The sequence below is a fragment of the Arvicanthis niloticus genome, chromosome 12 (assembly GCF_011762505.2).
Source record: "Arvicanthis niloticus isolate mArvNil1 chromosome 12, mArvNil1.pat.X, whole genome shotgun sequence".
Taxonomy (NCBI): domain Eukaryota; kingdom Metazoa; phylum Chordata; class Mammalia; order Rodentia; family Muridae; genus Arvicanthis; species Arvicanthis niloticus.
The window spans coordinates 17,791,612-17,804,743 of NC_047669.1; the positions used below are offsets into that span (position 1 = coordinate 17,791,612).

At 41.1% G+C, this 13,132-nt stretch overlaps 1 protein-coding gene across 3 annotated transcripts in view; it reads right to left on the minus strand.

Moving 5' to 3' along the window:
- The window catches only part of Acap2 (ArfGAP with coiled-coil, ankyrin repeat and PH domains 2), a 108,942-nt gene that overhangs the window by 43,533 nt on the left and 52,277 nt on the right, over positions 1-13,132 (minus strand). For all 3 annotated transcript variants that reach the window (XM_076942773.1, XM_034514821.1, XM_034514818.2), the window contains exons 5-7: positions 10,830-10,888; positions 8,548-8,731; positions 3,550-3,594 (exon numbers count right to left, since the gene is read on the minus strand). In XM_076942773.1, coding sequence (XP_076798888.1) covers positions 3,550-3,594; positions 8,548-8,731; positions 10,830-10,888 — 288 coding nt within the window. The remainder of the gene's footprint in view (positions 1-3,549; positions 3,595-8,547; positions 8,732-10,829; positions 10,889-13,132) is intronic.

Here is a 13,132-nt window from a genome sequence, read left to right on the forward strand (position 1 = left end):
TCAGGAAGCCTGAGTCCACACAGTATTAAAGACCACTCCACGAGAACCTACTTAAAGCATCAAACCTACTTAAAACTGAGTTTCTTGAGGAATTCACAAATATTTGCAAATACAAAGAGAATACAATGTCTCTAAGAGTAGTAGTATGACATTTTAGCAACTGTTGCTGTTTAGACCTAAATAAAAATTACACAGGTTGCTTAAATAACATTCTCGGTAGCATCACGGTCTTACTAGAAATCCTTGAGTACATTATGAAATGTCTAGTATCCTTCCTAAGCAAAAATGAAGTGAAAAGAGAAAAACTTCAGAGTCCTCAGGAACACTCAGTTGTTCATTTTCTTAAAAACTATAAGCCAGTGGGGTCAACATAGACTTTTCTCTTTTAAAAAAAACATTTATTTGCTTGTTTGCGTGCTGTGTGTGCACATATTCACAGACGCCTGGGGGAGTGTGGAGGGCAGAGGCAGCCTGCAGGAAAGAGTCAGTTCTCTGCCCCTGGACTCAGGCCACCAGGCTCCGCAGCCAGTGTCTTCACCTGCTGAGCCACCTCGGTGGCCCTGGAAATGTCTTTATATTTATTCCACAGATCCAAAATTGACATTAAGGATTGGGAAGGGGTCCCCAGCTATATTTTGTTGATCTATAAAAGAAAAGCCACCCTTGCTTTTATTAGTTAATTTTACATGAGAAGGAATTATATAATTAAATGTATGCAAAGAATCTCCTAAGACCTGTTTTATTTTTAGCAAGAACAGACATCTGTTTAATTTTCTGAAAACTAAAGTTGGCTATAAGGTTGTTAACACTAAAGAATCCTCTAAAAAAAATGTTTTCAAAATAAAAAGCAGTTAAATAAAATTCAAAGATTAATGATAAAAACTCAACTCATATAAAAATTACTACAGTGTTAGAAAATGGTAATAGTTATACAACTGTGGGAAAAGATTTTTTTAAAACCACTGAATTATAAAAAGGAGAAATTAATGATTATATAAAAATATAAAACATATGTACACATCAAAATACATACTAAGCATATCAAGAAATAAATGATAAGCCAGGAAACACAGTAAAGGATCAGCGATCTGAATCCATAAAAGATGCCACAAATCACTACAAAAAATGATGGCTTCCTAAGTAGGCAGAAAATGTATGAAAAAAACCTGATCAAACTCTTCACAACCAAAACGCAAATTCAACAAGGAAATCTCGTTTTCTGCCAGTCATACACAAGGCGAGAAGGCGGGGCTCCAGTGCTCCAGCTGTAAGTCAGTAGAGAAATGGCTGTCTCACACAGCATCGGCGAAAACAGTTGATAAGCCTTGAAATTTGGTGGTATTTTTAAAAAGCCTTCTTTCTCCACGCTTGAAAACTTTGACTGGAGATGGCTACTGATCCTGACACACTGAGTTCAAGCCCCTGCCCCCCACAGTGGAAAAGAGAACCTACTTCCACAAATTGTCCTCTGACCCCTACATGTAGGGGTTATTAGGGGACATGACTAAAAAAATAAGTAAACAAATAAATCTAGTATCTCTTTATTTAAGTAATGTCTTATTTATAAACACAAATAAAGCAATAATCAGGTTTTTATTAGGATGATCACTACAATGAGATGCTTTTAATGTAAAGACATGAAGAACTGCTTAAATATCCATTAAGGATGGTAAACTGTAGCATACTCAAGGCTAGCTAATTTGGATCTACAAATTTTACATCTGTTTGTAGATGGCTCATGAGCCAAGAATTGCTTTTAACTTTTTAAAGAATTGCTTTTAATCTTTTAGATGATGAAATAAGAAATTTAAAACCCAAAAGTTAATTTGAAAATTTTATGGAATTCAAACATCTGTGCTCACACATCAAGTTTTACTGAACCCAGCCAAGCCCAAGTATCTGCTTATGGGCAGTCAGGTCCTCAGTATGTTTAGGCAGGTCCTTAGAACAGGGACACAGTGAGTAAATGACAGAGGCCACAGGGCTGCAGACCCCACTATGTTTACCAGCTGGTCCTTTATTTCCTGTTTATTCAAGTGGCAGAGTTCCAGCTGCCCACAGAGGCCATGGTAGGACATACTGTCTCCATCACTGGCTGTCTGGAAAACACGGCTGGGGGGGAGGTGTCACCTGGTATAAAACAAGTGCTAGGCACCACAGAGTCAAGCAAGCATTAGGACAGAGCAAGGTGGAAACAAGGCCTAAGCAACAAGAACAGCAACTGGGAAGGAAACTGCTCCAGCTAAACTAAGAGAAATCCTCCCGAAGGTTCTAAATGAAAAAGAGCACAACGTCACAGCACACCCTCCTCATTTCCTTGTCAAAAAGCAAGTAAAATCTTATTGTCTCCACAGATTAAAAAGGCCCAAAGAGGGGGCTAGAGAGTTGCTCAGCAGTTAAGAGCATTGGCTGTTCTTCTAGAGGACCAAGGTTCAATTTCCAACACCCACCAGGCAGCTCACAACTGTCGAACTCCTGATCCAGGGGCTCGGACTCACTCATACATGCAGGCAAAACACCAATATACATGAAATAAAAAATAAAAAGCACGTGAGTTGAATCTTTAAAAAAAAAAAAAAGTTCAAAGAAAACAGGGACGAACCCAGCAATCTTTACATTTTTTTGTGACTGCAAAGAAAGAGCAGGCCAAAACATAAGTCGGGGGCCTCTTCAAGCCATAGGACTGACATAAGTCTTCAAAGCTCAAACATTCTAAATGCCTAAACACCACATACAACCATAGAGAAACATGTAATTTTGAAAGACACTTTGTAGACAATTTCTAAAAGCAAGGGCTAGAGACATGGCTCAGGAGTTAAGAGCAACTTTGCAGAGGACTTGGGTTCAATTCTCAGCACCCACGTGGCAGCTCACAAGAGTCCGAGAGCAACTTCAGTTCCAGGGGGTCTGATATATATATATAAAATCTAAAATAAAAATTAAAAGAAAGCTTGGGGCCAGAGTGATGGCTTAGTGGTTAAAAGCATCACTGCTCTTCTCAAGGTCCTGAGTTCAATTCCCAGTACCCACATGGCAGCTCACAACTATTTAATGCCATCTTCTGGTGTGCAAATATACATGCAAACAAAGTACCCATATACATTAAATAAATTTTAAAAAATAAATAAATAAATAAATAAATAAATAAATAAATCTTTAAAGAAGAAACTTTCTAAAAGCAAATGCAATTAAAGAGAATACTCAAGGTGGTAATCATACTTAGTAAGTTTCAAAACAATTCTGAAATAGTCTCACTGGTTCCAGCCATCACTTCTAGCTACTTTCAAAAAGTATTAGGTATCTAGACCACATGAACTATTACATTAGAGTAACAGAGTGGAGAGCACACAATGGGTCTGCCTTTGTGAAGCAGGCCATAGGTTAGCAGAGCAGACACAGGAGACATAGGAACAGCTGTACCTTGAAGCAGATGGCCCAGGAAAGAGAAGTGGGAGCTAAGAGCCAAGAGCTCCTGGACAGGGTGTCACTACGGGGGCCACACAGAGACAGACAGACAGATGCAGTTAGCATCATTCATTAATAACTTACGGATTTCAGGATTTCTGATCTCCTTTTTGATTGAAGCACATTAATCTAAGGGAAGATGCACTTGGTTAGTCATTCATGAATTACACTAATGCAGAAGACGAGATTCTAAACATGCCTGTCGTCACGATCCCAAAACAAAGGAAGACAGAGCTGGTGTTCTTCTGGCTTAAAGGAGTTCTGCCACGCATACCAATGAGCTCGGCCACACTTGCACTCCGTGAAAACACTGGTCCTTCAGACTACAGCATCCTCATGGAGCTGCTGACACCTGTGTGCAACTCGGCTTCTTCCTCCAGCCTCCTCATCTAACTGACGATCAAGGTTCAACTACAGCCTCCATGAAAATCCTCACCACTTACCACTTTCCATCCTCTCTGGACTGCCTCTGTTTCCCTTCTTGGCTTCCTACAGTCCCTTCTCCACACAGGTGCCAGAGTGATTTTCAAATATAAATGAGGTATTATGTCTAGTTTTAAATCCTACCATGGCAATCTCCTACCATGCTCACACAGGCGCACTATGCCGAGGCCCCTGCCACCCTCTGTTACTCTGCCCTGAATGTGTTCGTTCCCAAGAGCACCCATCACTGTCCCACAGGCACCTTTGGTTCTTCAGTACTTGAGTCTTCAACTGACCAAGTCTAAGCCAGCACTGACTCGACTCACTGTCTAATATAATCACTCCTACTTACTGATAGCATTTATAACTACTTTTATTTGTTTTTGTTTGTTTGTTTGTTTGTTTAGACAAGGTTTCACCAGATAGCCTGGGTGTCCTAGAACTCACTTTGTAGACCAGCCTACCTCAAACTCACATGGATCCCCCTGCCTCTGCCTCCCCAATGCTTACTTTGTGTTTTCTTCTTCTGTCTTTTCCCTAGCTAAAGTATAAGCTCTGTGAGATTGGGAGCTTATTCTCAGTTCCAGCCCCAAAGCAGAACAGTCAGCATGCTGTGAGTCTATGTTAAAGTAATGAACTTAAGTATTTTAATTATGATTGATGTATCAAAATACCAGCTAGAGATTTCTCAGGGGTAGGGATGAAGCTCAGTTGGCAGCAGAGTGTTTGCCTACAAGCTCAGAGCCCTGGATTAGATGCCCGGCACTGCCCAGAGTCAGGGTACATGTCTACAATCCCAGCACTTGGGAACAGAGGCAGGAGGATGTGGGTTCAAGGTTATCCTTGGCTACATAGTGAGCTGCAGCAGGATGGAATGCCTTTAACAGGATCTTTTGGAATTGTAGAAATTCCTAACAAGTATTTTCGTCTGTTCTTTAAAAAAAGCTTATTTACTTAAAATGATGGTGCAAAAGAGGCTCTTCATGATTTGCTAAGATTGCCAAAGACTACAGAACATCTTCCAAATGCCTTCTTCCTAAACTCTTGATCTATAAGGGAATTTTTAAACAGTCTTAAAAACAAGAACAGACCAAGAAAAATCTAAATCCAACTCTCTTCCTCGTCGCTGGTTTCTTCTGCATGTCTGCTTCACAGTCTGCTCAGCTCTGAGGAGCACAGGGAGCCCCTCCCCTTCCCTTCTACCTCCCGCCACCCCAGGATGAGCACAGCCTCTGGAGAGCCACTGCTTAGACTTGAGCCTTCCTTCAGTTTTTTCCCTCTCTATTTAGAAATTTAAAGAAAATAAAAATTCAAACTCAAGGAGACTGGTAAATTCAAATACATACAGGAACTGAAATACTTCACACTTTTGGGTGTTTGTTACCTATTAGTCTCTAAAACAGCCACTTTTGCCAAAAAAAATTAAATGATCCAAGAATTCCCATGAGAAATATTACATAAAACCATAGTTAGAAGGGAGTAAGTGCCAAGACCATCTTAGTACTATCAGATGACCTCTTAGGAAATACATAATTACTATGTTTAAGTTTGAAAATAATGGATATTTTAACTAATCAGCATTACACATAAAATCCATACATTACATCATTCACTCTTTAAAAAAACAAACAAACAAACAAAAAACATCATGTACTACCTATTTTCCAACCACCAGATAAAAGCTAGAGACATATTCTATTCTAGGAATATAGGACTCAGACTGTGAGTGTGTGGCATGCAAGCATGAGGACCTGAGTTCAATCCTCAGAACCCCGGTGAAAAAAAGCTAGTATGTTAGCACATGTTTAAAAATCTCTGCTCTGGAGAAGGAAAGACAGCAAGATCCCTGGTGCTTGCCAGTTAGCCAACCATGTGTCCAAAAAAAAAGGACAGACAGACAGACAGACGGATGGATGGACATCTCCATGGCAACCAAGTTTGGCCTCTTTCTGCCTCCAAATGTACAGTGTGCATACACATTACAGTAACTTAGAAATAAAGAAACATAGAAATGTTCAGTTGGTATGTGCTGGCCTTCTACGCATAACAAGCAGAGTTCAATCCCTAGAACTTACACAAAAAATGCCAGGCATGGTAAGAGATGGACATAAGGATCCCAGGCACTGGCTGGACAGCCAGGCTGGCCTAGCTGGTGAAGGTGGAGAGCATCCCTGAGGATGACATCTGAGGTGCCCATTCAGCCTAACACACATGCACACCACAAGCTAAGTAACACATTTACAGGAAGTATGAGTGTGGTGTTTCTAAGAAAGAGATGGCAGAGAGACATGGGAGAGGAGATGACGACCAGTCTGTTTGCAGACATCTGGGTGACTCTGACCAGAGGACATAAAATGACCTGGAATTGGGGTCAAGAACAGACAGTGTAGAAAGACGGCTTCATGAGACCACTCAAACACCTTGGACAGAGGTGAGGACGAGAACGGTGTACAGGAGGACAGAGTTCAGACAGAGGTCAGCAGGGCTTTCCAAGATGTCCTGCTGGCTAAACACAACCACTTAAAATGAGGAGACTATATGAACGGAATTCACATTTAAGCTGCCACAGGAGTGAAGAGACGAGGTCACATAGACAAGGGGAAAAACGACACATTTTGGAAAATGATGTGTGCCTGTCTGTGACACATGACAGTGAGAAATCTCTGTGAAAAACAGGTTCTGCCAAAGAATATGAAGGAAATGTCCAAGAATCAGGTTTGGAACAGAGCCGAGAACAGCCTATAAGGGAGACAAACATGAGCAAAAGTGGAAATACGAAAATGTGGGAGGAGCCACAGTGGGAGTCTCCTCGGTGAGACAGAAAAGGAGTGCAGAAACACAGAGCCCTGTGAGAGGCGTTCACAGGAGGGCTGTGGGCTCCATACAGTGGGAAGGGACATGAATTGAACGTGAGCAGCAGACACAGGAAACAGACTACACCAGTCTACACGCCTAAGGACAGAGGGAGCATTACTTCTTTAAAAACAAAACAAACAAACAAACCCTTTTTATTTACTGAACAGGAATGTACTAGAAAAAGACTTCAAATTAACTTTCTACTGTTCTGCTTAGATCATTTTTAATCACTAATATATGCATTTCATATGTATTATCATGAAGTCAACAATCCTTGAGGGAACTACTGTTGTTTCATAAGGAAATGATGATTCCCTATACTGAAAACTTCTCAGCTTTGAACTGTACGACACATTAAAAGCGTACTGCACATGTGCTTACATTCTGTTATGTCCCAGAATCCTTGGAAACCTACATTCTCCAGTCCAATCACTGGTTGGACACAACGGCTGCAGAGTGAGCTTTTTCACGTGGCTGCAGAGTGAGCTTTAACGGCTGCAGGAGTCCACTACAGTAAATGCTCAGAAGAGTGGCAAACAATGGCCTTACAGGGCCCGCAAGATGGCTTAGCAGGAAAAGGCACTGCATCCACCGACTACCTGAAATCAATCCCTGGGACTGACATGGTAAAAGAACAAGCTCCCAAAAGCTGACCTCTGACATCCACATATGCATGTGCGCGGGTGCCAACAAACACAAACACAAACACACAAACACACAAACACACACACACACACACACACACAAACCAAATAAATAACGCTATTATTATTATTTGCATCTCTTAAAAATCCTACTTTCACTGTTCCTGTAGGTCTACCACCTATGTCTATGAGGTCCTGTCCCGGCCGCACTTGACTTCCGAGACTCAGTAAGGACCTCTAGCAACCGCTCCTGTATCCATCCTGCATCTGCGCCTGGACAAGGACCTGGGCCCTAAGAAGACGGTCTAACACGAGTTTCTCCCAGTGGTGGTGGTGGAATCAGTACAGCCCTGCCACTGTGCTTGTCTCCAGCCTCCAAAAGGAGTCATCCCTCCAAAGACTCCGAATTTCATCTTCAAAAGCAACCGATGAACTCCAGAAACGCACTAACTCCAGCAGTTAGTGAAGCAGATGCACTAAGAGCAATCAGAGACTTGTGTGCTGCTCGAAAGGCAGAGCAAAGCAAGAGCCTCTCTCGGAAAACTGTTTCTCACAGTGGACTTCCTGAGAAGCTTCGGGTTCATGTTTAGAAGCACTAATAAAAGTTTTGAACAACTGACAAAAGTACATACATGTTCACTGTTGCAAGTAAAAACTAACACACCATTTAAACCTGGTGCTCAGATATCAACCAAACTGAAACAGGAAAGCTACAGAATAATAAAATACAGGTAAGATATTATAACTCAATAGAATGGAGAAAGAAATCAGAACCAAAGACATCTATAGGTCCACAGTGTGTGTATGCACACGCGCTCACGTGCATGTGAAAAAAACCATAGACAGGTAAAAGTGTTCCCTAAAATGTCATGTTTCCCACTGGAGGTAAAAATATATATCTATAGCCCAGCACTCTAAAGATTGAGGCAGAAAAATAGATATCAAGTTGAGACTGGTTTAAGCTACATAGTGCGTCTGAGGCTACCCTGGGCTACATAGTGAGTCGAAGGCCAGCATAGGCTACACCGTGAATTTAAGGCCAGCCTAAGCTACCTCAAAAGAACACTAATCAAAGAAACGTACACTTTATTCATTCTAGTACAGTCACTCAAAGGAGCCTGCTAGAAGCCGCTCTGGAGGACGTGAGGAGATGTGGTACCTGCAGGACGTAGTCGAGCGCTATGTGTCGGAAGCACTTCCGCGTGGCCGTGAGGATGTTCGCAGCCTCCTCAACCTCATGCTGTTTGTTTCTTTGAACTTGGGCGTTTTTCACCAGTGCATTTTCCTTTTCTTCACTGACTTTTTCAAATTGTTTCTTGGCATCTTTGAATTTTCTAAGATCTCTAAAAAATAAAAATTTAGTGAAACTTTCTTCAAAATAACCTTAGAATTTAACCACTGCCGCTTCCCCTCATGTGCTCTGTCAGACACTGGCAGTCACAGCTAACCCAGCTGAAGCACGCATCCTTCCGAAGGGCCTGGTTGTCACTTACCTGAGAAGCCTGGGCAAAGAAGTCCAGAGCCGGGGCTTATGTGACTTGGGAATATTTATACAGACTTTGATATTAAATCCAAATTAATTTTAATATTTAATCCAAAACTCAAGATAAGAGCTCAAAAAGTTTCAGATTTAGACTATTTTAGGTTATTTTTTCTGAGATAGGGTCTCTCTGTGTAGCCCAGGCTATCCTAGAACTTACTCTGTACACCAGGCTGGCCTTGAACTCACAGAGATCCATCCTCCTGCTTCTGCCTCTCCAGCACTGGAATTAAAGGTGTGCACCACTACAAGCTAGCACATTTTAGATTTCTAATTTTCGGCTTATGGGACTTATCATTCTGTGTATATAAACCCTTATAAGGTGAGCTAATGTTTCACTAAGTAAATCTATATGAGTTAAAATGGAAATGATAAAAATTAATAACAGATAATTTTCTAAAGATAAGTTCAAAACATGCACATGGTTTAACTATGATACTGTTTTTAATACCAGTGTATGAAAGACTTCCTACAGAGAAATATAGATTTGAATGGCCTTTCCTAAAAATTAAAATTCATTTACCTTCTGGATAAACCCTAAGAATCTGAGAGGTATTTTGAAACGTACTTTTGATTTTAAGAAACAACTCAGAAGCCCACATCAGGGGCAACACACCTACATCATAACTCTAGGAGTGTAAGGAAGGAGGGCTGGTAGCTCCAGGCCAGCCTGGGCTATAGAGCAGGATTCTGTCTCAAAACACATTAAAAAAAAAAAAGGAAGCAGAAGAAATGATCTCTTGTTAGAAGGAATTAGTCAAAACACAGAAAGGATAAAAATAAAGTCTTCAAGCACTCATGTACACACATGTGTACAAAGCCGAGCCCAGGGAAAACAGAAGGCTTTGTAATGGTCTGAAAGATGAAGCCCGGCTCTGGGCGTCCTTGGTCATATAATATCTCTCTGCCTCTACTTCTACTAGGAAGCTGACAAAATAAGCTGAAGACAAACAGTTTTTATTTATAACAGATACGTCTAAAATACACACACACACACACACACACACACACACACACACACACACACACATATATATATATATATATATATATATATATATACATTCCAAAGTTTTTATGTGTGTATCTAAGAGTTAAAGCATTATGAAGTAACTTGTAAATGCTGCTGTGAGACATCTCTGTAGGATAAAGTCTAACCTATGGGCTAGGATGTGGATCTGAGGCAGAGCCTTCCTTAACACGGACGTCTGGGGGGTGGGGGTGGGGCATCCACCCACAGTGCTGTCTGAAAAAATCCCAAACCCAAAATTAACTACCACAGCAACAGGTTATGACGTTTGACCCTACTCCTGTATTATAATGTCCTTTACTTATCTTTAATACTGTATCCGAATTAACCTGATACTTCATAAACTCTCAGCTGGAAATTGTAGGAGAAAAACTAGATTACTAATGTGGAAAAGAAGTTTTCCTTAACTTGGAAAGTTTGAACTTACTTTTTTTACTTTTAGTTCAATTTTATTTCATATGCAAACACAATGCACCTCAGAGCGTCACAGGTAACAACACACCCATTTCTGTGGCTCGTTCTCATCTCCTCTTCAAAGAAAACACCATATCAAGACTGGACACTGGAGCTTCAAACACAGGAAGTATTTCAACCACCCTTGGGGCTTTTAAATTACATTTTATCTGCACTGAGAAAACTTTCTAGACTCTCATATGTTCAAGGGGAACCTGATTCCCTTACAGATTTGGAAGAAATAAAACACATTTTACAAAACAAACATGCCAGCATTTTCAGAAATTTGAGACCCACAATTTTCTTTTAGCATCTTTAGCCACATCCAGGGCCACGCCCCCACAGCAGCTGGCTGGTTATTCCTCCACCCAACACCCACCCCAACCCCACACCACCCTCTTAACTACAGGTGACTTACTCTTTGACAAAGTTCTGAAGCTGGGCCTTAATTGATCTCTGAGTTTGGTCAAACAGAATCTAGAAAGTAAAATATAACATTGAATGTTAGAAAGTGGAATGTAAATACTGTATCACCTCACCAACACCTCACTTCTTATTGAAGACCATGAAAGAAAGTGATGAACGGAACTGATGCCAGTTTTAAGTCAATTCTACGATCCTCAAAAATAACTTGCTTTTCTTCACTACAGAAAAGAAACCGATTTCAATTCTTCTTCAGATTTTGGAAGACAACCCAACAGCAACGCAAACCCCTTTCTCCACACCAGCTGAGCCTAGCAGCAGCACTGCCTGACCCCAGCCAGGAGTTTCCACTGGGAAGACTTGGGACCAGAAACAATGGATGCATTGAGTTCCAGTCAGCATTACACAGTCCTGTAGGTCAAAGCACAGCTTTGAGTAGAGAGAAGAACAAAATCTCAGTCCTCAGAACCGTGCTTTGTCCAGGTGTTACTGCACCCTATACCCCAGGCTAATGCCTCACTACAGAAATTCCAAGCACTTTCAGAATCTTCAGAATGACTCGAATTCTGGGTTTGAAATAGAGTGAGATGAACAGAGGCTGAGGAAACAATACACAAAACTGTCATCCAAAAAAACTAATGAATAATTCTAATTTAAAATACTACATCTGCCCAATTTGCTTTCAGGAAAAATGATGTTTTCTTGTATCCTACTAAGCCCAACATAAGCAAAAGAAAAGAAAGTACAGAAATCAAAATGGAGTTAAATAGAAAATTGATAAAGAAAAAAAAATCCTAAAACCAAAGCATGGCTCTTTGAGATTCTAAAACTGGTAAATGCAGAGGCCGTGACCAGAAAATAGAACGGGCGCGCAGACCCCGCAGGCCCCAGTAGGCAGTTTCCACAAGACTGCTCAAAAAGTGTCCCTGAAGAGATGGCAAACATAACTGCGGGTGGGATGTCAGGTGGAGCGACTGGATGCAGTCAGTTAACATTATCTGACTAGTAGCTGCTGCCCTGGGAACCCAGGCTTTGCCGGGAGCCAAATGCTACCCAGTCACCTTTACATGGAAGGGACGGACCCTGCAAGATGGCCACTCTAAAGAAGGTGGCTCTCACCAGCCCACTGTCTCTATAAAGAAGATGGCTCTCACCAGCCCACTGTTTCATTTCAAAGCCATGCCTATGACGCTCTTGTGGCAGGCTCAAAAAACCTTGTTTTCCCGTCTGAAGGATGAAGACTTACACAAACACATCTATCTAGCCAAATCGATGAAGAGAACTAAAAAGTCCCAGGTGTGGGCCATTGAGGAGGCAGGTATGACCTTACCATAGGTAGGTATTAAAAGGATCATGTGTGTGATTGGGAACTAATTATAAGCCTATAAACTCAACAGAAAAAGGAGCACTTTTGGTTTTGAAACAAAATCTATCAACGCTCACTAAAAAGGAACCAATAACTAGCAGATTAAAGAAATAAAACTTGTGATTTAAAACCCCCATTTCTTATAAGGTCCAGCTGGGCTTAGATGGCGCTTAGCTATCCAATCCAATAGCAAATGCTTCCTATTTATCCAAGAGAAAGACTTGGGCTCACAGAAACACCCAGAGGTAAGAACTTCAACCACTATACTCACAACTGCTGAAAATGGAAACAACTTGAATGCCCTTCACCATGAAATGGAAAGACATTAAGACAGTAATAAAAGGGAACATTTCATAATGCATACAAACAGATTCATCTCGGCACACTTGGCTGGGCAAATAAACCCTACTCACAACACCTCACGGGCTATAATGTCTATGATGTTTAGGAACAGCTTTAGGTATAGAAAAGAGATTGGCCATTTCCAGTAGAGATGAGAGGGCGGCTGAGAGGTGTGAGGAAAGACAGCCTAAGGATGTGAAGGATGTGCTGGGGGAAGGGCTGACAGATGCTGTGTTATCTTGATTTTAGCTGCAAGACACAAACATACACAGTCAAGACCTCTAAAGTTCTATGCCACAGAGGTCAGTTTTCATACATGTAAATTAAAAATAACAAAAAATGGATAGAGTGTGCCTTCTTACCAACTCAGTGCAGTTTCTTTAAGTACAAAAGATGACGTTTCACAAAGAAAAAGAAGAAATTAAGGAAAAGCAACTTAAAACTATTGCACTTAATCTGATCTTAGCCAAAAGGCCCAGAAGTGCTACCCCCAGCAATTTTAAAGAACACACACACCAAGTACGTAACACAACTGCAGCTCACGCATGCTGGTGGACACAGGTATGATCAATTTTGGAAAGCTGTCCCAA